Source organism: Saccostrea echinata, unplaced genomic scaffold, assembly GCF_033153115.1.
Source record: "Saccostrea echinata isolate AGI-Se365-2 ecotype Australia unplaced genomic scaffold, CSIRO_AGI_Sech_v1 ptg000008l, whole genome shotgun sequence".
Taxonomy (NCBI): domain Eukaryota; kingdom Metazoa; phylum Mollusca; class Bivalvia; order Ostreida; family Ostreidae; genus Saccostrea; species Saccostrea echinata.
The window spans coordinates 6803932-6828472 of NW_026889757.1; the positions used below are offsets into that span (position 1 = coordinate 6803932).

Genomic DNA, 24541 nt, shown 5'->3' on the forward strand with positions numbered 1-24541 from the left:
CATATGGCCACGCATCTGTTTTATAGGGTGTTTTTGTTTCCCAACTTCGATACGCAAGGGTGTGGTCTGAGTTCAATCAAAAAATTGAAGCAGGTTACTGACAAATAAGTTGACGTTCCAAATGTAACCTATCGTTGACTGAATTTGACTGATTTTTTTTCCCACCAATCGTTAGGCCATGGTTTAATACTAATTTGCCTAAAGATAACTCCCTTTACCTGATTAATACAGAAGGCTCACAGGAGGTTTGCGCTGTTGACAGGAGATGCTTACTCTTTTTAGGTAGGTGATACAGTTCTGGAATTGCGATGGGTCCGTGCATGTTTTTTGTCCTGTTTACAATTCGTTTTATTTATTATGATTTATAAGATCGATCAATGTTCGATATCTTCACCTTTTACATTTATAACAAGATGCTATAAGAAACAAGAGAAACCAAACTATCAATATTTCCCAGAGAAAACATACGAATCGGCACGATTTTCTAACCAACACCATTGCACCAAAAGCAATAAAATATTTTTCAAAATTAAAAAAATGAAAAAGAACGAGGACTATAATGTAACATATTTGTTATAAAACACACCAAAGTACATACTTACATGTATAAGTACAATATTGTAAGCAAATGTGGTGTATCACAATGAATGAACGAAGACTAGAGATTGAAATCTTGCACGATAATATATACATATGTCTGTCATTTTCTTTAAATACAGTCATGTACTTTCGATTACAAAGTTTCCCTTGCCGTTGATATCATCTATATTGGCGATTGGCGATATCATGTCAATATCACATCATGTTTGTCCACTCACTACTGGTCATTCTGCTTCTTTATATATATATATATATATATATATATATATGACTGCCGTCATGAGAAAAGGGCCCTTATCTTTTGACGTCATAATGCTCAGAAAACGACGTCAAAGTCGCGGTGTTGTAAACACGGAAGTAATTTTTGTCGACTGCGTTTCGTGAACAAGAAATGAAATTGGATTTCCAGGTGAAATAAAAAACTATTTGAAAATTGATGATGAAATTTGTAATAAATAATATTATTACTATTTAGTACATGTATTTATTCATAATTCTGTTTATTAATAAGCATTTTTCTTGATATCGCATAATTAATCTAATTGCGACATTGAACACATCGTTGGGTACAGCGATTTATAGCGATGTCTATATACTATGCATGACTAAAAATACTGTGTACTTGTTTTCTGAGCAATTTGCAAATACTTAAATTTGACTCATATGAATTAGACTTATTAAGGAGGCTGGGGGGTCAACAAATTAACCACCAGATTTAACTTAATTTTTTAGATATGATATCTTAAGCTGTCAACTATCATTTGGCAAAGAAAAATTTCAAAAATTTTAGTTTTAAAATTTGATCATTTTCTATATCTTCATATGGAGCTCTTCTTCTAAAGGAGATCAATATAGTCTAAAAATGGCCACAACCCCTTAGCCTCTTTAAAAGGTATTCTACAAGCACGTAAATATTTTTTTCAGAGAGAGAGAGAGAGATAAATGCACATATACGCGTACTTTACAAGCGCTTTATTTTAAAAATTCCTTCATTTTAAAATGGTTATTTAAATTTTAATCCATAGTTAATCATATTGATATGCACAATTAGACCAGAGAAGGGTGAAGCGTTGATGTGTGTGTGTGGGGGGGGGGGGGATCGGGAGATTATTGACAAACAAAAAAAAATATAAATAAATAAATCGACGAATAAAAAAGACAAGCGGTAAAAGTTCAAACAAAAAAAAGAGAACATCTTGTTTTTGATATAGATACTTGTAACATGGGAGATTCGAACCTACATGTACTACAACAAATGAAAAGGGGGGATTGTATAAATTTTATGTAAATAATTCTCTACAAAATTAACAGCAAAAGAATATGCTTAGGGAAAAAAAAGGAGAAAAGGGTGCCACGAAAATTTTGCTACAAAATATAATTTTGAAAAAAAAAAATAATGAAATGATCAAATAATGCATAAAAAATAGTACTCCCTGATACACAATTACTTTTGTATCAATTTTCTTAAATTGTTCCGATGAAAGCTGGCTTGAAATTAAATTGCGCTTGGGTTAGGAATTTTATTAAAATACATCTAATGTGGGCTTTTCCATGAGCATTATACTCAACGTTGAAGAAAATAACATTTATATCGAACGTGACATTATGCGTGAAAATATGCCTATGAAACAGAAGAAAAAAGCAGATTAAACAATAGATTAGGTTGTATATAAAGAAATTACGAACTTCTGGTAAATGTTGATATAGCGACATCTTTTGAGAATAAATCACTGATAGAGGAAAAAAGTACTAGTAACAAGTGGTTAAATTATGAATGTCATATTATATTGTTATAAAAATGTTCTGATCATCAACGACATTAACACCAACTGTAAGACAACAATAAAAAATCTACATTTTGAGAAAGATGGAAAATAAAAGAATGGTGATGTTTCGACCGACAAAAAACAAAACAAAAACGGAGGCTCATGCAAAGTTTTGATGACCGTGAAATATGAAGGGAAGCATTTTTTTTTTTTTACTGACTATTGAAATCATGTATGTAATAAATTAGTCACGTTTCGCGTTTAAATCTTGGACGTCGAGTCTCATCTCGATAACCCGGATATCTCGGCATTTTCTGAAAGTTCCGTTGATGCCGGGATACTATTAGTTATCCAGGTCCAATCAAGGGTGTACGGGGATTTACCCCGGGTTTTATTCCATACACCATGAGGCCGAAGTTTATAACTGTACCTGACTTTAAGGGAAGGATTAAATAAACACACATACCTTTCTGCTTTTAATAAAAAATATATATTAATTTCTCTTCCAGTCGAGTGGTGACAGGAAAAAATACGAGTCATGTTCTTTAATCTCACCATTCCAAGAAAGTGGTATTCTTTGAAAAATGGATTGCCTATTTTACTTTTAGCTTCCACGTCACAAGCAGATACTAAGTCTCCTATGAAGAGATTCAACTTAGAGCGGCAGAGTTTCAAACATTCAAGGGAATATTGCTTAAACGCATCAAACAAAAAATATAACGTGTATTGAACGTAATATTCAATTATTGCTTAAGACTTCTGAAAACCTTTGATGTCAAGTTAGCTGATGTCACGGATTAAGATGAATAGATGACCTCAATTGCGTAAAAATATATTTAAGTCTTGAAAGATATTCAGTTTCAATTTCAAATAGATTTCGTCAAAATTGTAACGCAACTATATTTTATTTTGCTTAGAAAAATCCAGCTCCATTAAGTGTACATATATTAAAAAGAGTCAAGAGCAGTACAGCCCTCTCTTTGATCAAACTGTACAATGTTATTTTTTACAGAACTTTCCGTAAATCTGAGTTGGAAACCAGACAATCGTTTACACATGCATTTTGAGTGATTAATATCTGACGAGATTTTATCGATTCCAAAAATCCAGGGAGGTTATTATTTCAGATTGAGCGCAATGTTACAAGGAATTAAATTTTTCTAGAATTGAAATGTCGAGCATTGATAAACTTAAAATATGACACGTGTCTGCCGGCTATCTTTGCATGTCCAGCAGGTGATACAGAGTAATTAGTATCTGGCAATATGATAGCGAATTGCCAAATCGTTTCGACATTGAATCATTTTTACAGAAACCAATTTTTATAAAGTTTTCTTTTTGAGATTACATTAGCGACCCTTCTAAGAAATATTGAACGATTGTTGTGTCCAAGTGATACAGTAGTAGCGTGGAAACCACAGGTGCAAAGCACCCCCCCCCCCCAAAAAAAAAAAAGTATAGAAGCATTTATAGCAGCTTTTTTTTATTAAGCATGATTTACTTTGAAATTTTTAAAGAAGTTGAGAAACAGTTTCAATTTTCACGTACGAATTAACCTTTCTTAAACGACAATCCTTTGACATCATTATGTGTCTCTCTTTTATGTTACTAAGACAGGAGAAGAAATTGAATTGTATGATGAACAATGAAAATTTATTAAACATTTGTTTTATCAAAGTATTTTTAAAAAGTTTATTTAAAAAAATCGCTCGGATGTACAGAACATATTTATTATTTATGATTTTTTTATGAACTGAAGATGCTTTAAAAAAAAAAAACATTATGGCGTCCATTAGAATTCTTTGGTGATACAGAAAATACATAAAGTGTTACATATATTATTCCCCTCCTATAACAACGTGTGTGTGTCTGTGTGTCGACGGGGGGGGGGGGGGTCTAAGTTAATGCCTGCTTATATTAAACCAAAAATATTTTTTTTTATATATATCGGGATCGATGTGCTGATGTCCTGCGTTACGCGCGTTGCCCTTCCTTGGGTTGAATCTATCCTTTCTCTGTGAAGTTTTTTTTTATGTTTTTAATTTACAAGTGTTTTATATATTGTATAAATTTGGCTAGAGTATTAAATATAAAAAGAATATCTTGTGCTGAAATAGTGGAATTGTACAAATATTATTTTTTCAAATGAATATAAACCGTTCCTAGATCCTGTCATGGCCATCCCACCCCCCTCCTTTACGATATCACTGAATCTGTCTCTAAAATAGTATGAACTATAAAGGCAACTTTCCTTAAGAATAATTACATACTAGAAGCTTGGAAGAAGAAATCAATTTTTTTTTTCAAGTTTATTTGTGTCAAAACGATTAAAGTTATTTAAATAATTTTAAGAATGTTTGGAAACTGAATTTGACGCACGCGACGTCATTACATTTTCAGTGAGTAACGTCAACGTTATTTTGAGGCGATTTACTAAAATGCTCATAAAATATTGAAAAATTGAGATATTTTTAAAAGTTATGTATTTTTGCATTCAGAAAGAGTCAGGCTATCAAAATATACCAAAAAGTCAATTTGTGAAATTTTGACCTTAAGGGCCCTTTTCTCATGACGGCAGTCATATATATATATATATATATATATATATATATATATATATATATATATATAGATATAGATAAAGATATAGATATATGTATGTATGTATGTATGTATACTTTTTAAAAACACTTTTTGGCCCTACTTCCGAATATTGAGATATCGTATCAATGTCAAAGCAGGTGATGTTATTTTGTTTTCCCCCTCTAACCTAACCTTGCCCTTACACTAACTCCTCAGCCCAATACTAACTCTAAACCTAACCAACCTTATGTGTGAAATCTTAAATTATTTACAAATTCCTGTCAATGTCAATTGGATATCGACTTTGCAATCGTTAATTTACATTCTTTAACTTGATTTTTTACAGATCAGGATCGATATGAATCAATGCGGATACGATATTGGCAAGGTATGGCGAAGGTTTGGGGGAAGATATCGACAAAGCAATCAGTCTTGTCTTTGGTGATCATTAATTTTAATAACATTATACAGATCATGATACAGATAGATAGGATTTCAACATGATTTTGTCCATATCGATACTGAATTCGGTCTTTGACATGTATATCTTGACATTATTTTAGCGCCCAAGTTCAAATATTTATATTTAACTCATTTTACTCATTACATAATACAAAGTGTAAAAAAAAAGCTTACAGAGTGCAATTTTTAAAAATACAGATGAAAAACGAATTTTCAATTAAGATTGCATTTAGAATAATAATAATAATAATAATAATAATAATAATAATAATAATAATAATTATTATTATTATTATTATTATTATTATTATTATTATTATTATTATTATTATTATTATTATTATTATTATTATTATTGATTTTCTAAATTCACAATATCATCACTTTTCTGTTTTCATTTTCCTATATAACTACGTCTGAAGTTTTATCTAATATTTTTGTGAGGAGTAAAGGTATGGCTTGGTAGAACATTTACTTGACACTGCAATGTATCTGTTTGTAAGAATTTTTTATGAAGCTATGCAATTTAGTATAGGTATGCGCTCTCTCTCTCTCTCTCTCTTTCTCTCTCTCTCTCTCTGCATTTTATAAGTTTTCTGACTTCATACTAGATGTCGACTAAAAACTACTTTTAAATTTTTACAACATGTATGTTTTATAAAATGTCCTATCTGATTTGCAATATCATACCGTGAAATCTAATTTGAAAAACACTGTTTTCCGTTTGAGACAAATTTTATGACACTCTAGATGATGATGATGATGATGATGATTAATATCATCATCATTAACATAATAGTAGTAATAGTAGTAGTATCAGTAATACTGTTCAATTCATTTTATCCTTGCTTCCTTGCTGTAAGTCCTTCAAACTTCTTAAATAAAAGTAGCAAACCCACATAGTTTTTGCACAAGAACTAGCTGCAGCCTGGGCGCTTGGTCAGTGACGTGGGGTAGGTTTATCAGGATACACTTGGCCTAGGATCTGGATCTGCACAAAACGCACAGGAGGCATTATTTATTCAACAAGCCTTCAGAGGAAGTAAAGTTGGGCTGAATTATGGCATAAAAAGACGGAATGTGATTTTTGTATGTCATATGTTTGAAAGAATAAAATTTGATTGTTGAGATTCTTAGAAAGTTCTATTATTTTGTCTGTGTAAAAATTCTTGGCAATAGATTTCATTATTCAGTGTTTTGTTATCAATGAATAAATGGAAAACTCTTCGCAAGATTACTTTCTAAGAAGAAAAAATTGATGGGTGGACATGAAATGGAATAAACTGTTAGTTCAAACCAGCAGAACTACATTATCACTAGATACCTTTTCGCACAGTGATTTATAACATATCTTTTATGCTTCTAGATTGGCACTGTTATGCTGACAGTTAGTAACACCTTGAACTCTATGTCACCGTGATGGATTATAAGTTAGAATAAATACGCCATAAATTCTCAGTCTTCATAAGACTCTCCCATTGGACGGACTGACAGTCACTTCTGAGGTGAATATCACTAGAGCCTAGGAAGGTTTTGTAATTCTTTGAAGATCTAGACTTTTGAAATTCACACCCATGTCAACTTAAATCTATTTTGGACAGCCATCATTGGATATATATATATATATATATATATATATATATATATATATATATATATGTTCAATGTTAAAAATAAATGGTTAGGAGTGCATTCTGCTTAGATTAATGAAATTAAACTTTTGAATTTTGGCGATTTATAATTTAAAAAAAGTCTTGAATCAGCGAGCATATTTCGAGATATATGGCGAAAAAAATTATTGCAGAAAAACATACTTCTTGGGATTTATCATTAGAGACCAAGAGAATTATTATTGAAAACATAAGATCTAGAATTTTTCTTCAAAATATTTTAGAAGACTATCAAAATTACAATTAATAAGAATATGAATAACAAATAAGCGGCAAGTGGGCAAAATTATTTATACTTATTTCGAGAAGTACGGTTAAATCGACACTTTAAATCTGACATTTTAGAGAAAACATATTTAAGTTATACATTTATTCTGCTTCCTATGTAATCAGATGTGATAAAATGCAAAAAGGTACATTTAGCTAGTTCAAAGATGTTTATTTGCATTTATTTTGACCTTAATTCTCTTTCTAAAATTTCATTCCAAGCTGATTTGGCGATTATGATGAGCTGTAAGGTTATCCTGTGTCTTGGGTTCCTCGCTGTTGGTAATTTTTTTTTAAACTTTACTTTATCCAACTTGAATAGCCATAGAGCTGTTATGATTAAGTTCAAGATATTGTAGTTTACAAATATTAGATTGAAAATAAGATGAACTGGATATTTTCTGCCAAAAACATTTTGTTGAAAGTAAAATACTGATTTGTAAATCAAATCTTCTCATTACTATCATTCAGAATTTTAGAATAAATCGAATTCATTTTGTATTTCGAAGTAAAAAGAATCTTTTAAGAAAAAAATCTGTTAAATAAAGTGTAAAAATTGAAAAAAAAATCTTGAATTTTATCATTTACCCGTTGTTCATAAATTGTTTATGCATGAAGAAACAGTTCGTTTAGCCAAATTCAAAGAATACATTTTTTCTTTGATTCTGCCAGGATTTCGCCATGCCCTGGCAGCTTATGGAGGGCAAACTTGCACCATACCCACGTCAGGTAACCCGGGGGCCACTACTGTGTGTACAGGGACTGCAAATGGCTTTTGTTTGGTAGACACTTTTACCACCGCGGGTAGCCCATCTCTCACTTCCGCCACTGTAACTGGAAAATGTGTCTGTTATTATGGATACAGTGGTGCCTCTTGTGGAAGTAAGTTTTTTTTCATTATTTATACGTTTTTAATGTTTGAATGTCCATTGGAACATCAACAATGTTTTTGTAAATACTGTGGACAAAAGACGACCATGTGTTGTCTATATTATTTTCCTTCATACTGTCTATTTGATTTTATTTAAAATTTAGCTTAGAGAGCAAAATAAAAATCGAGAGTTATTAACCACAAAGTAGGCATTATCGGTGAATATTTATAGTATAAAACATTTTTAAATTATTCATTTAATGCGCCCTTGTTTTAGCTGTTGATCCTACGGCCACATCTTCTTCATCCTCCTCAAGCGGCAAAAGTAACGCCATTGCAGCATTAGGGCTAGGACTAGCTGCAGCCTGGGCACTCAGTCAGGGGCTCGGATCAGGTGCATCACAGAATGCACTTGGCCTTGGAACTGGATCTGCACAAAGTGCACAGGAGGCCTATTACATTCAACAAGCCACTGGAGGGGGAAATGGTTATGGTTATCGAAAATAAAAGACAGAGTACGATTTGTGAATGTCATATAGAGCTTGAAAGGATTAAATTGGATATGTGGAATTTCCAGCAAGATTCATCATTAGCTTATAAAAAAAGTAACAATAATTGAATAGTTGATTTTCTTGAAATTTAAAATGTATGTAAAAGGCGATGATAGTGAACAGTGATCTATCTAATCTCATAAATCCAGTAAACTAAATAAATCGTGAACAGGGCAGAAACAGACCCTGGAAACACAGAGGTGGGATCAAGTATCTAGGAGGACAAAGCATCACCTGTTGACCGGTCACTTCCGCGTGAGCCCTATGTATTGATCAGGTTTACAGAGTACTCCTTAGTCAAATTTTGTATAAAAGCAATGAACTAGCAAATGGTATGAAAACATATCAGACAAATTACGACCCAACGATAGGTTGTACTTATAAACAAGGCTATTATAACGACCGTAGAGTTTCCGAAAAGCTGACTTTAAAAGATGTTGATGAAAATCTTGTAACATCAACTCATTTGTCAGTAGCTTGCCTCGGTTTAAATATTGATTGTTCTCAGAGCATGCTTTTGCAGATCGAATGAGCAGGGAGACAATCACCATATGCAGGTATGTTGGAATATTACAACATAAAAAAGGAATGCTATAAATATAAATAAATTCTGCTTCCAAGGAATATAAAAAGACGTCGGTTTATAAAGGAGCACAATTAGTGCCCATCGAAATTCCAACAGTTTGTTGGAAGACCCGGTCTCCAAAGTGTACATAAAATGTAAAACTTATGATGTTTTGATTACAAGCTCTTCTTTTATTAGCAATCTTACTGGACAGAGCATCTATACCAAAACTTGTAAAAATCTGAACTGCAAATCTTCTTACGTTATCTACGGAATAGAATGTACTCTTTGTTGGCTTATTTATGTTGGTGAAACCAGGGTTCATTTAATAAAAGAATATCGGGGCACTGATTTCAAATTAACAACGGGGGTCAGCAGCTTCTCTACAAGCACTTTAGTCTACCCGATCATTCTATTTTGTCAATAAAAGTTATATTTCTACAAAAGATTTACCATCATCATTTATTGCCCATGATTGAAGTACACCTTTCTGTAAACAACGAGAATACTGGATTAAAAAACTAGGCACGGCCTTTCCATATGACAATGACAATGTCATAGCGTTTGGAATCTTTCTAGTCCACAGTGTACCAGTGTGAATGCGATGGGACTTTTAACAATACACAAAGACGTAAGCGTAATCATGGACATCGGTCTTACAATTAACCTGTTCTACACGATGTCTCCTTTGATTCACTACTTCCTTATTTAAATAAACAGTTAGGTCTTCATCACATTCTCACCAAACTATACGCTGTCCCTTTGAAAGTTTTAAATAGTGTATTTGAAAAGTCAAAGAAAGTACATATTTGGATTCTTCGACACCAGAATGCAGGCTCGGATCTGTGCTTATGGATATTGCAAATCATAGGCTTTTTAAACTGCCACGTTTTACGGAAGAAAATATTGCTCAAACAACACGTTTGTTTCTTAAACTTCAATATGCCAACAAAGGAAATGACGCAGTTAATATAAGTAATATTCTTAATCACAAAAGGGTCCGGTCTTGTATTGCACCATATTTCCAGTTGAAGTCCACACCTTGTATTTCTTAAAATATACATTGACTATTGCTTCCAAACTTTTTAATTACAAAAAACTCTACTACAGTGCCTAGATATCGAACTTCTGAAAAATAATCCTCCAAAGTGTTCATGTACTTCACCCTACAATATAGGCATTACTCCCACTGGAGCGAAAATATGTCTTGCCACTTTTCGCGATGAAAGGAATCGCATTCTTACATCTCATTGTCGACAAGTGTGTATGTTATACATCTCATTGTCGACAAGTGTGTATGCTATACACTCCACTAATAGCAATATATCAATTTGTTTTTATCACAGACATTGTTTTGAAATTGTAAGTTTAAAGATGTATTCGCTTAAAAAACTAATTTAATTATTTCTACATTTATACAATTAATTTGATATTGATATTAGCCAACTCTTGACAGTAGATGTCCTCTTGTTCATAACGATTTTTTAGCCTGGGGAGGGGGGGATGGGGGTTACAGACTACAGATCTGAAGATATATGACATTTTTTAAAACTGGAAAAATAATATAATAAGTGATAATTTTAATCATATCAACAATTTATTGTTGAAAGAAGTAATTAAAATCAGGCTTAAAACTTGGCTTAATTTAACAACTTGGACACTGGGTGTATGCATGTAAATTTATATAATTGAAAATAATTCAGTGTAATTGAAAAAGAATTTTTTTTTGTTTCCAAACAAATACCTCTCTCACTCTTTGTCGGTTTATCGTATAATGTACACACTACTTCCAACTTTATTCAGGTAAAATAAGCAGCTATGCTCTGTAATTTTCGTCATATTTCACTTCTTCCGTTTTTAAAAAAAAAACGATCTATTTAGATCCGGAAGGACTTTTCAACTTTATACACAACCATTCCCCACGATAAATTGAAGTCCAGGCTTTTTGATATCATTGACAGCTGCTTTTTTAATAAAAATGGAAAATTTATTTACCTTGTTATTGGTCATTTGCAAATTTATTTTGTTAAAAAACATTCTGATTGTACACACAAGTACTCTGAAGTTGACATTAAAAAGATGCTTGAGTTTCTGATTGACAATTTCTTTGTGGTTTTTGGAGACCAGGTCTTCCAACAATCTATTGGAATTCCCATGGGTACCAATTGCGCCCCGTTATTAGCAGACCTTTTTTGTATTCATATGAAGCAGAATTTGTCCAAAATCTTATACGTGAAAAGAAAAAAAACACTTGCTGTGACCTTTAACTCGACATTTAGATATATCGACGACGTATTGTCAATTAACAATGGTTATTTCCATTCTTATTTCGATACGATATATCCTGGTGAGCTTCAGATAAAAGATACCACAGAGTCTTACACATCTGTTTCATATTTGGATATTTTGCTTGAAAAGGACGTTAATGCTAATCTAACAACCAAGCTTTGTGATAAACGTGATGACTTAACTTTTCAATCGTCAACTTCCTTACTTATGCAGCAATATACCTTCATCACCTGCATACGGGGTATATATCTCTCAGTTGATTCGATACGCAAGAGCATGCTCTACGTATGTACAATTTCTAAAACGAGGTAAATTATTGACAAACAAGTTGATGAAACAAGAATATCAGCAGTCTCGTTTCAAGTCATCATTTCGTAAGTTCTATGGTCGATACAATGACCTTGTCAGCAAATACAATTTATCATTGAGTCAAATGCTGACTGACGTTTTTCATACTAATTGTTAGACCATTATTTACACACTGAATTGTCGACGGATTTTTCTGTTATTTCCCGATCATGACAAGGAGCACACAGCGGGTGTGACCGGTCGGCAAGGGATGCTCACTCCTCCATGGCACCTGATCCCACCTATGATGTTTAGAAGTCCGTGTTTGCTCTGCTCCTATTTTGTATTGTTTGAATACTGTTCGTTATCTCCATATATTTCATTATTTTAAAAGGGGCAAAATTTAGGGAACCCCGTTTTTTTCAACAGGCGTCATAATATTATGAATTCTGTGGAAGATTACCTCAGACAATTGTCCAAACATGAAAAAGAAGATCTTGACACTTCGTTAGAATTGATGAAAAGTATCAGATGGATGTTGAAATCTCGCATTAAGCGATTGAGGGGCAATATGAAAACCATTTATCCTTCTGTCTTCAATAATTCAGAAAGGAAAAAGGAATTAGATATATTACACAATCAGTATGTACTCGTCCCAGCTGACAAAGCATTTAAAAACATTGTCTTTGTTTGTAAGGCTCAATATTTTAATTGTATTTAGGAGGAACTGGGATTGAATTCTGCTAGTGGTAATCCAACTTATACCCAGAGCTCCCTTTCTAAGGAGGAAATTCTTTAAAATCATATGTCAGTTTTAAATATTTTTAATTTTCCCAACAATCAAAATTAATTTGAATTACCATACCTATACTGGATTCGGATTCCTAAACTTCATAAAAATCACTACAAACAAACATACATAGCGGGTTCCAGTAAATGTTCTACCAAGCCTCTTTCTTTACTCCTCACTAAAATATTAACAGCAGTAAAGGAGAAACTTCAGAAGTTCTGTACAACAATATATTCGAGAAGTGGTGTAAATCAGATGTGGATACTTAAAAACTTTTAGAAAATTTGAAATCGAAAAATTTTACCAAAATCAGTAACATCAAAACGTACGACTTTCCAACACTTTATACAGTCATTCTCCACGAAAAATTAAAGCCCAGACATCATAGACAGCTGCCTTTTCAATAAAAATGGAAAATTTACTTACCTTGTCATGGGTCATTTACAAAATTCTTTTGTTAAAAAACATTCTGATAGTACACACAAGTACTCTGAAGTAGATATTTGCAAGATGATTGAGTTTCTGATTGACAATATCTATGTAGTTTTTAGAGATTAGGTCTTCCAACAATCTGTCGGAATTACCATGGTTATCAATTGCCCCCATTTATTAGCAGATCTATTTTTATATTCTTATGAAGCAGAATTTATTCAAAACCTTATACATGAGAAGAAGAAAACCTTGCTGTGGCCTTCAACTCGACATTTAGATATATCGACGACGTATTATCAATTAACAATAGTTACTTCCTTTCATGTCAACTCGATATATCCATGTGAACCTGAAATATGAGATACCACAGAATCTGACACATCTGTTTCATATTTGAATATTTTACTAGAAAAACGACGTTAATGGTAACCTGACAACAAAACTTCATGATAATCGTGATGCCTTCAGCTTCCCATACTTATGTAGCAATATACCCTTATCACTAGCATCTGGGGTTTATATCTCCCAGTTGATTCGATACGCAAGATCATGCTCCACGTACAAACAATTTCTAAAAAAAGGAAGCTATTGTCAAATAAGTTAATGAACCAAGGATATCAACAGTCTCGTTTCAAGTCATCATTTTGCAAGTTGTATGGTCGATACAATGACCTTGACAACAAATACAATCTATCATTTAGTGGAATGCTGACTAAAGTTTTTCATACCAACTGTTAGGCCATTATTTAAACACTGAATTGTCTAAGATTTTTTCAGGTTGCCCGATCATGACAATGACAATGATCACTCGGCGGGAGTGACCGGTCGACAGGGGATGCTTTGTCCTCAATAGCACCTGATCCCACCTCTGATGTGTTAGAAGGTCCGTATTTGCTCTGATCCCGATTTGAATTATTTTAATAGACTTTTGAGTTTGATTACAGTTTGTTATCTCCATATTTCTTTGTATAAAACGTAGAAAAGTCATAAGATTTGATGTTACAAACTTTTGAAAAATGTGATGATTTTGAATTTTCTATAAATTCTTTGGGGTTGTCGATTTACACCAGTTCTACAATATTCTATAACACAGTACGTCTGAAGTTTCTCCTTTACAGCAGTTAATATATTTGTGAGGAGTAAAGATAGGGGCTTGGGAAAGCACTTGGTGGACCCGGCAATATATCTTTGTAAGGATTTTTATGAAGTTCAGTATAGGTAGAGTAGAGGGAATTCACCTTCGTTGACTGGAATGTTAATATTATTAAACACTGAAATGTGATTTTTGAAGAATTTCATCCTTAGAAAGTTGACTGTGAGTATAAGTAGGATTTCCAGATGTATGATTAAAACCAAGTTCTAAAATACAGTTATAATAACAAGCCTTACAACAAAGACGACATTGTTACAAGCTTAATTTGTCTGCTGGAAGGATAACATAATGTTCGCACATGCTTTCTAAACTCTCCCCTTTGAATTAGTGAAAACGGAAGAATACATTGTTTGCATATTGCTATTTAACTTTCTAACACGATTATTTAATGTATTTCTAGAACACTTAATCCATTCTGAAAAAGTGTTCAGGTCTTCTTCATATTTCGCTCAACATCTGGCATAATCTTCAACAGAATTCACAATAGAAATGAAGTTCTGCCACCAATTTAAGAAAGATCGGGGCTCCCTGTATTTAGGATCTTTTAAAATGAATGCTTTTAGGTCGTCATTTAAACTATATTTATATCACCAGTAATGGTGTGTCCAGCGCGATTATAGTTGTAGAAGTGGAAAATCAAGAACACCCAGGATTTTGATTTAGTTGTTAAATATCTAGGCACTGCAAGGTTTGTTTATAATTAGAAATTTTGAAGCAACAGTTTGGGGATATCTGTAGGAAATACAGGGTGTAGACTTGAACTTCAAATATGGTGGAATGCAGGACTGAACTTTTTTATGATTAAGAATGTTACTCATGTACAAAGCACCTATTTCCTTTTTTGGCAAATTTAAGTTTAAGGAACCGACGGGTTGAATCGGAATTATTAGCTTCAGACAAACGTGGCTGCTTAAAGAGCCTGTGCTGGGCAATACACTACTTGTATTCTCCAGTTAAAGAATCCAAGTATGAGCTTGGTTCTTCGAAAAGTTCATTCAAAAATTTTAATCGAACCGAGTAAAGTTTAGTACTGAAGTCTTGATTTTGTATTTACGTAAGGTTAAAGTGAATCAAAAGAGACATCATGTATATATTTGGTCTATTGTATGATCGATGTCCATGACTACGCCTACGTCTAAGCGTTTTTGAAAAAAAAAATCCCATCACATTAACACTTGAACACTGTGGGCTTGAAGTTATGTGGTCGTTGCAACCATACGGAAATGCAGTGCCTAGTTTTCTGATCCAGTATTCTTCTCGTTGGTATCAATCAATTTTCCTTCAATTTACTCTAAAAAATCAAATAAAAATGTTCATGATACATCATGATATAACAATTTATTATCTTTCAAAATTATTTTAAAAAGTCAACCTGAAGACATTAATATGTAATATTGTGAATATATAACCATCTGGAATCATAAAAAAATGTCAAGATAACGATCCCTGATCAATTTCAAATCCTCTAAACAATACAAAACGTGAATAGGACAATAGCACGGACCACTGGAAACACCAGAGTGGGAATCAGGTGCCAAGGAGGAACAAGCATTCCCTGTCGACAGGTTACACCCGCCGTGAATAACTATGCTATTTACTGCTATGTATGAACTTGAGAAAAAATAGCATAATACAATAAATTGCATTTCATACAAAGTGCACGTAACAAATTATTCATTCAAAGAAACGGACGACAAAAGTAAATTAATTTTTGTCTCGTAAGAAGCACTAAACACATATGATTTGCAGTTGTAACGTAAGTATATTAAGTAATATGTATGGGTTTTAAATAACAATTTATCGAGAAAAGGTACAATCCAATTAGCTTATTATGTAGGGTACATGCCTACTGAGTTGAAAAAATTTGTTCAAATAAAAAAAAATCAACAAAAACGTAATATTTCAATTTCGTAATCTTTTATATAAATTTCTCGCTTTTCAAAATTCAAAACTGTATATATTACGCAATACTTCAATTGATTTTTTTAATTGATGATGACAATAGCTGCCATTGAAGTTTTGAGAGAACACAAGTTAGTTTATCGAAACTTTTTCAGGAAATGTTGATGATTTTATTTATCGCTGTAAAATGTCTTTTATCCACATGTTTTTCCATATAGAGTTTTTTCAAATGTCTCAAATTCATGCGATTTCATTGACTTTCATAAAATCTGTGTGACATATGTGTTTTGTATAGTACAGTATAGCCTTTAAAGACGTGTATCCGGAGAAAAAAGGTTTAATTGATGTTTAATTCATGTTTTTTTCACTGATAAATTTGATTGAGAGTGATCTCCCATGTAGAATTCTCTACGCAGTGAAAACCAATAAAGCGTTTGTGCTTCCTTCAATGGATAGAATCATCTCTACAGCAAAAAGAAAAGAAGAAGATTTATCTTTTAAAGCCAGTGTGACGTCATCTGTGTATTGAATATTTTTTTATATCTCTTTTCATGTTTGATATATTAATACCTTTTATTTCCTTATTATTTTTAAGTTTGTAAGCTAATATTTCTGCAACAAATAGATACAATAGGGCTGAAATAGGGCATTCTTGTCTAATATCTCTATTCATGCTACAAGTTTTTGAAATCCAACCGTTCTTTTTAACTCTGAATATTTGTTTGGTGAACAGAATTTTAATCCATTCAAGAAAGTTCTTACCAATATTATTTTTTCAAGAACTTGAATAAAAATACCACTTAATTAAATCGAATGCCTTTTCGAAATCAAAAAATAGTAACAATCCTTCACAATAATTTTCCACGCAATACGTGTATTCACAAATGTCTAAAACTAATCTTGCATTTATACCTATGAAACGACCTTAGATATATGCCGATTGTTCATTTGTCATGTTGTAAATTTTGAATATACTGCCACCCGGTAAATTCATAATTTACAACATGACTCGATGACTGTAATTTTTTTTGAAAGAACGATAGCTATTTTCTTATAATCAGTGTTTGTAAAGCTTAAAGGTCTGTAAATTTCCGCCTTTTTATCAATAAAAGAATGGTTAGTGTTAAATGCGGGGAAAATGGTAAATTTTGTTTTTCAAACACACTTAATAATACGTCATAAAAGAGACGTCCGATTATTTTTCAAAAACATTTATAATATTCACCTGGTAACCCATCTAAACCAGGAGAACAGTTGTTGTTTTTGTTTTTTTAAATTATGAGCCACACCTGTGCATTCATCAATTGTTGGCAATGTGTCGCAAATCTTTCTTCCGCGATCGTTAAGTTTTGGACATTCAACGTCTTATAAATATGACGATATAGTTACATCATCAACAGATTTACTTGCATATAATTAAATTTTCATAAATTTAACCCATTTCTTGTAAGTTCAACACTTTTATTTTCAACACTTTTAATATTGTTTTTAATTTCCAATTTTGTATTATTTATTTGTTGTTTTTTTTTCCCAATCCCAGGAAAAAAACCCCTTGTATTTCGCTCTCCCTCACTTATCCATTTCGCTTTTGATCTTATTTGAGGCCCTTTTGTTATTACATCATACACTGCGTGTAAATCTTTCTCCTGTTCTCGCTTTAAATTAATTTTTAACATATGAACTAAGCAAATATTCGATATTATCAATTTTTCTTCAATCAATTTTAGTTTACATTTTAAATCACTTTATATAGGGAACATTGACGATGGGAAAGTTGAAATCATCCAGTTTGTCGTATAGTTTAGTTGTTGGTTGGCTATTAATGTCTAAAGTCAGTAAAAAAAAATGCTTCACATGTAGCAGACTCTGTAGATTCTTTAATTTCGAGTTGACTGGCATACATATGGACTTCATTTCTATGATGAATTCTGTCGTAGATTATGCCAGACGTTGGGCTAAATAAGCAGATTACTTGAACACTTTGTCAGAATGGATTAAGTGTTTTAGAATTTTATTAAGGAATCCTATTAGAGAGTTAAAAGGAATTTTTTTGGTTGTTTTTTTTTTGTTTGCTTTACGTCCCTTCAAGAACATTTGTACAGATAAGGATCGATGTCGATCTGAAGTTTGTCCTTCACACAGTTAAAATTGTTTATGAGGCATTTAAGCAAAAGTGTGTGTGTGTGTGTGGGGGGGGGGGGGGGGGAGGCAGTCCTGTGTGCTGATATTACTTCAAATGGTATTTCAAATCTTTGTAACTTATATCAAAGTTCCGTGTTTTTTTTTTCAAATAGACTAGACAAAATTGCTAAAGCACCACTTGTTATTCTTATTTGTGATTTGAACATTTGCCTAATCGGTACTATTAAATATATTATGCCATCTTTTCCAATACAGTGGGGTTCACAAATGTCTTGGTGACATGACAAGACCCTTAAATAGCCTTCTTGTCCGAAAAGAAATTTCCCGGCGTGCACTGCGTCCCGTTTTTTTCCAGATATTAAGTTGATGATTGCCGATGATGGTCCATGAGGTTACAATAGAAACAATCTCTCAGTTTAAAATCAAATAATATACAGTTATTAACTATCATATCGCCTAGTACCTTGGTGACCATACCCAATCCACCCAACTTCCAGCTGATCCAATTTTATGGGATAATCTTGAAATTTTGAAATTGTCGTGTGGTGCTTATTTAATGCCATGGCTATCTATAGTGAACATTTTTATATTTGTTAATCTATTTGCAACAATTTCTAAGTAGAGGAATGAATCAGTCGTTTAATTGTTTTAATTTTTACAAATATCACCAAAGGAACCCCCCCCCCCCCCTGCAGACGCCATACTGACTGCTTTAGCTTGTTCTTCTAGGGTCAAACGCCGCATACGGTTTTATATTTATCATAAGTTTTTAATTGATACAAGCATAAAGAATAGAAACACAAAGACAAAAAATAGAAATTTATTCCTCCAAAATAGCATGGATACGATTATGATTATTTCTATGAAATGGTTATGCTTCAGTGTACGTTGTAGTTATTTATCAGTTAAGACATTTAAATGCCTCTCATTTTTTACTTAAGTGACATAATCATACATCAAATACATCATAAACAAGTTTTGAAAAGTAAAAAATATCAATTTTCTCTGGAATTTGATAATTCAGGCCGAATAAATTAAAGAGGATTGTTTCGCACTCGTGAAAATATCAAAAAATCATGCCCCACTCGTGAAATAAACTCCATATCCATCCACAAAACTTTGAATATCCTCTATTTAAGATCACAGTCTTCCAATTCATTAACATATATATATATCAATAATAGGCTTTTGGTGATACGAGTAGTCTTTTTTTAACTATTCAATTGTAAAACAATAACATAAATATAAACATAACTGTTCAGATTCCATCTTTTGATATAATGTGTAAAATGATAATATCAACGAAATATGTGAAAACAGTTCCTGAAAAAATTTAAAAACTAAAGTCAAAATTGAACAAAATTCGTGCATTTTCTCCCATTTTAAGAAATAAAGGGAAATATCAGTAGTTTGTGACGTCACATAAACATAAATTCATCAATAATGCATATTGTTAATTCAGATTTGCCTTATTATGCACATTTCAAGAAATTTTCAAATTTGACTAATCTTGGGGCAGGGATATGTCATTACCGTGATGACTTTAACTTTTCAATCGTCAGCTTCCCTTACTTATGCAGCAATATACCTTCATCACCTGCATACGGGGTTTTATATCTCTCAGTTGATTCGATACGCAAGAGCATGCTCTACGTATGTACAATTTCTAAAACGAGGTAAATTATTGACAAACAAGTTGATGAAACAAGTATATCAGTAGTCTCGTTTAACGTCATCATTTCGTAAGTTCTATGGTCGATACAATGACCTTGTCAGCAAATACAATTTATCATTGAGTCAAATGCTGACTGACGTTTTTCATACTAATTGTTAGACCATTATTTACACACTGAATTGTCGACGGTTTTTTCCGTTATTTCCCGATCATGACAAGGAGCACACAGTGGGTGTGACCGGTCGGCAGGGGATGCTCACTCCTCCATGGCACATGATCCCACCTCTGATGTTTTGGAAGTCCGTGTTTGCTCTGCTCCTATTTTGTATTGTTTAATGGACTTCTGAGCTTGAATACTGTTCGTTATCTCCATATATTTCATAGTTCTTTAAAAATAACATCGTCAGCAAAGAAATGTGATAACTTTCTTGGATCCATGTTGGCATTTTAGAATCCATCCAAATGAAACACCGCTCCAAAGCCCTTATACGAGGTATTGGCTCTGTCCTCAGTTGGACACGTATGTTTGTAGCACAAAGGATCATTACAAATATATGAACGTGAATCCAATATTAAAAAAAAACATCCAAAAACTAAAAAAGACAAAACGCGAAGATTGTAAAAATATAACAACAGAAGTCAAGATTATGGACGCGAGGAAAGACTGGGGTTTCCTTTTTTCTAATGTCGACGAGATGAAACAATTCAGGTAGATTTAAAGTAATTCTTAGGTAGAGGGTATCATTAAAAAAATCCATGTTTCTCACTGATCAACTGTGTGATGAAAAAAAAATATATTTCAAATTGCATTTGACAGAGTTATAGAAAATAAATTTGGCCAAAGTTCTACGTGTTCAACGTTAATCTGAAAAATCCAGTATGTTCTTATGATTTGTTTTGCTCGGCAATCTACTACATATCTGTTACATATTCTGGTAGTGGGTTTACTCTGTCACGCTAACCGTTAGTAACCTGGTGGGAATATACATTTCAGCAGCGCAAGTAAATCCTCGGTTCCTACGTAATTGTGTTGGATAATGTAGTTAGAATAAATACGCCTCGAATTCTCAGTCTTCGTAAGCCTCTTCTGTTGAACGGTCTGACAGTCAATTCTGAGGTGAATATTCTAGGAACCTTAGAAGGTAGTATAATTTCTTAAGTTCTAGACTTTTCTTTAATTAACAACATGCCAACTTAATTAGATAATGAAGACTACAATTTATGAGCATATTAAATATTCAACTATTTAAACTAAATAGTTAAGCTAACTGAATAGAATCATTTTCCTAGTAGTCGAATGTATATAGGATCTCCCATGATTTGAAGTTGGATATTATTTTTATCCAACGAGTTGTGTGTTTTTTATCCCCGAGCCTTGGCGAGGGGATAAAAACACACAACGAGTTGGATAAAAGTCATATCCAACTACAAATCATGGAAGATTCTTTTTATCCCATGTTTAATACTTCACATCCAATGTTTTACACTGTTTTATATAGGACTCCACTTTATTTTACTCTATTTTACTTTATTATCACTCTAACGCAAACACCATTGTGACGTCACAACTGCACTTAACTGTGGAATATGAAAAAATTATCCAATGAGTCATATCCACGGGATAAAGGGGTAAACATGGGATAAAATTAATTATAAGATAGAAAATGTATTTGGCTAAGTTCAAAGTGTTTTTTCCCCATCTATTTTTTACTTTAATTATCTTTTTACATTATCATTTTAAGCACGTGGCAATTATGCTGTCCTCTAAGGTTTTGTTGTGTCTTGGGTTCCTCGCTGTTGGTAAGTTTTTGAACTTTTAATTCATTCAATTCGAAATAGAAATGGAACTGTTTTAAATAATCTTCTCAGTTGTAAGAAGATGTATGAAGATAGTGATGATCATGCTGGCTTGAGGAGTTAATTCAACGTCGATTTACCTATGTGCTTATTTGTAAATCTCTGTACAAATATGGCCTGTTTCTTGACGGGATATGTAAATATGCGTATTTATTAAAGGAATTTTGACGAAAAGAGGAAACATAAGAATCGATCTGGGTAAAAGCTGCATCATAAATATGTTTCAAATTAATTTGAAATTCAGACCTGATCATATAACTGTATGGAAGACGGAAATATCCGAGATATATGTACCAAATCACGGCGCTTAGACGGACTGGGTGAACGCGCCAGATTTACTCTGATAGTACAAACCACTCTAATGTCGACAGTGTATTTATCCACATATATTCAACCGTACATTCGAAAAGTATTCTTGACATTTTTTTCCAAATAGAATATACAAATATTTGAAACTCAGTTTATTCTATTGTGATCAGCATAACAATTTTTACATTCTTTTAAAAGTTTTAAACCAAATACTTATACTTTTGTATACTAAGTTTTTTTATTTGTTACAAAATGAAGAAAATTCTCAAATGATGATACATTTTTTAATTATTCTGATAATGGTTTTTTTTTGTTTGTTTGTTTTTTGTGCGCGTTTGATTTATTCGGATAGAAAGATATATTTTTGATTTTAGGGTGGACTTTAAAGAAAAGAAAAACTTCGACGGGCTTAAATAAAAATCTTGAAATTCTCAAGAATTTTACCTTATTTTTTAAGATTGTTTAGGAATTTAAAAAACATTATATTTAATTAACGTAGATATATAAAAATCTTCTAATTCCAGGATTCCGGCTTGCCCTAGCAGCATATGGTGGACAGACTTGCACCATACCCACGTCAGGTAACCCAGGGGCCACGACAGTTTGTACGGGAACTGCAAACGGATTCTGTCTGATTGATACATTCACCACCGCGGGTACCCCCTCTCTCACTTCCGCCACTACTACTGGAAAATGTATCTGTTACTATGGATACAGTGGTGCAGCTTGTGGAAGTAAGATTTTAGATTATTGGAACATTTCAAACTGTCTTCAGCAATATCAAATATCCGTTTGTCAATACTGCGGACAGAAAGGGAACTACGCATTTTCTATATGTTAATTTCAGACTATACGTACTTTTTTAATTTCACTAAGAGGGCATGAAATTCAGGACAGCTTTTAACCAGACGAATTCTGAATGATCTATGACACTTTTTTAGAGTAAAATAATTGTCAATTATCCGTTTCATGAGATCTTTGTGTTTTTAGCTGTTGACCCTACAGCTACAACATCTTCAACCACTTCAAGCGGTACTGGTAACGCCATTGCAGCACTGGGACTAGGACTCGCCGCAGCCTGGGCACTAAACCAGGGCCTTGGAGGAGGTGCATCACAGAATGCACTTGGTATCGGAACTGGATCTAGTCAAAGTGCACAGGAGGCCTTATATATTCAGCAGGCCCTTGGAGGTGGACCCGGACTCGGTATTGGTAAATAAAAGGCAGAGTAGGATTTGTGAATGTCACATGGAGCTTGAAAGGAATAAACTGGATATTGGCATTTCCTAGCAAGTTCAATTGTTGCATTTGTGCAAAAATACTCGAACGGTTTATTTTATCTTGTTTGTTTATCATTGAATAAATAGAAATCTGAAAATCAATTTGGTAAGAATATTTTCTTTGGGAAAAAAAAAACAATTGGTGAGAAAAAATTTGTTCGCAGATTACAAACACAACAATTAATATATGGTTGTTTTGAGATTTTTTCATACAAAGTCACACGCCCATTAGCCTTAATATTTTCGGGTATTGCTTTCGATGTCGGACAAAGGACGCTTTGGGGAATTCTTCTCAACTATAGATCTTTTGACCTCGCTCCATACTATGTTGTACAATCAATACAAGGAATATTTCTTTTAGTTGAGGAGAAAAGACTTTCATTATTCTTTTCTCTCTGATACATTGTCTGTTTAAAGTTTATTGACACACTGTATTTTTAAAAGGAAAACAAATGTACGAATTGACGGTGAATTCTTTGCTAAAATTGAAGATATTTTCCAAGGTCAAAATTTTGTAGGTGTTCTAGAATCTCTGTATTTATTGATAAAAATGTAAGTCGTACGTTTGTAGTTTATAATTATATATATATATATATATATATATATATATATATATATATATATATATATATATATATATATATATATATATTTTTTTTTTTTTTTTTTTTTTTTTTTTTTTTTTTTTTGTCCCTTCAATTTGGAACAGCGTTGAGTTGGTGAGTAACAGAGCTTATTTTTGTTTTTTTCTTAGATAAGAAGTTTAGCGAATTGTTATGTTTAGATTTTGTCGTAGCTCTGGAAATTGGATTTATGTTTTGTCCTCCGTTCTGATCGTTGGCTTTGCTGATGAGACAAATCTTTAAATGATACAAAATTAGCGGTAAATTATGTTTGACATGCTAAAGTGACAAAATTCACTTTCAGGTTTTGAAATAGTACTTCTTAAGAATATTTTTCGCTGCTGTTTCAGTTCAAATACTAGCACTTTTAGCATGAAATTTGAAGATAACGAAAAGTAAACTAAAACCCAATAAACAGTACAAAATATTTACATTTGCTGCGTTTTTCTACTTAGTCAACTATGAA

At 32.6% G+C, this 24541-nt stretch overlaps 1 protein-coding gene across 1 annotated transcript; it reads left to right on the forward strand.

The window, feature by feature from the left end:
- The first annotated feature begins 7584 nt into the window (after positions 1–7584).
- On the forward strand, positions 7585–23392 carry LOC133181240 (uncharacterized). The gene is made up of 5 exons (XM_061315775.1): positions 7585–7630; positions 8021–8230; positions 8497–8712; positions 22697–22906; positions 23163–23392. The coding sequence occupies exons 1-5, from the start codon at positions 7585–7587 to the stop codon at positions 23390–23392; spliced, it is 912 nt and encodes a 303-aa protein (XP_061171759.1).
- Positions 23393–24541: the final 1149 nt, after the last annotated feature.

What these genes read in the sequence shown, in the direction of transcription:
- LOC133181240 (XM_061315775.1), top strand. Translation starts at nt 7,585, where the DNA reads ATGATGAGCTGTAAGGTTATCCTGTGTCTTGGGTTCCTCGCTGTTG. An exon ending in TCTTGGGTTCCTCGCTGTTG is followed by an intron (nt 7,631 to 8,020) that starts GTAATTTTTTTT and finishes TGATTCTGCCAG; the next exon opens with GATTTCGCCATGCCCTGGCA. An exon ending in TGGAGGGGGAAATGGTTATG is followed by an intron (nt 8,713 to 22,696) that starts GTTATCGAAAAT and finishes TTCTAATTCCAG; the next exon opens with GATTCCGGCTTGCCCTAGCA.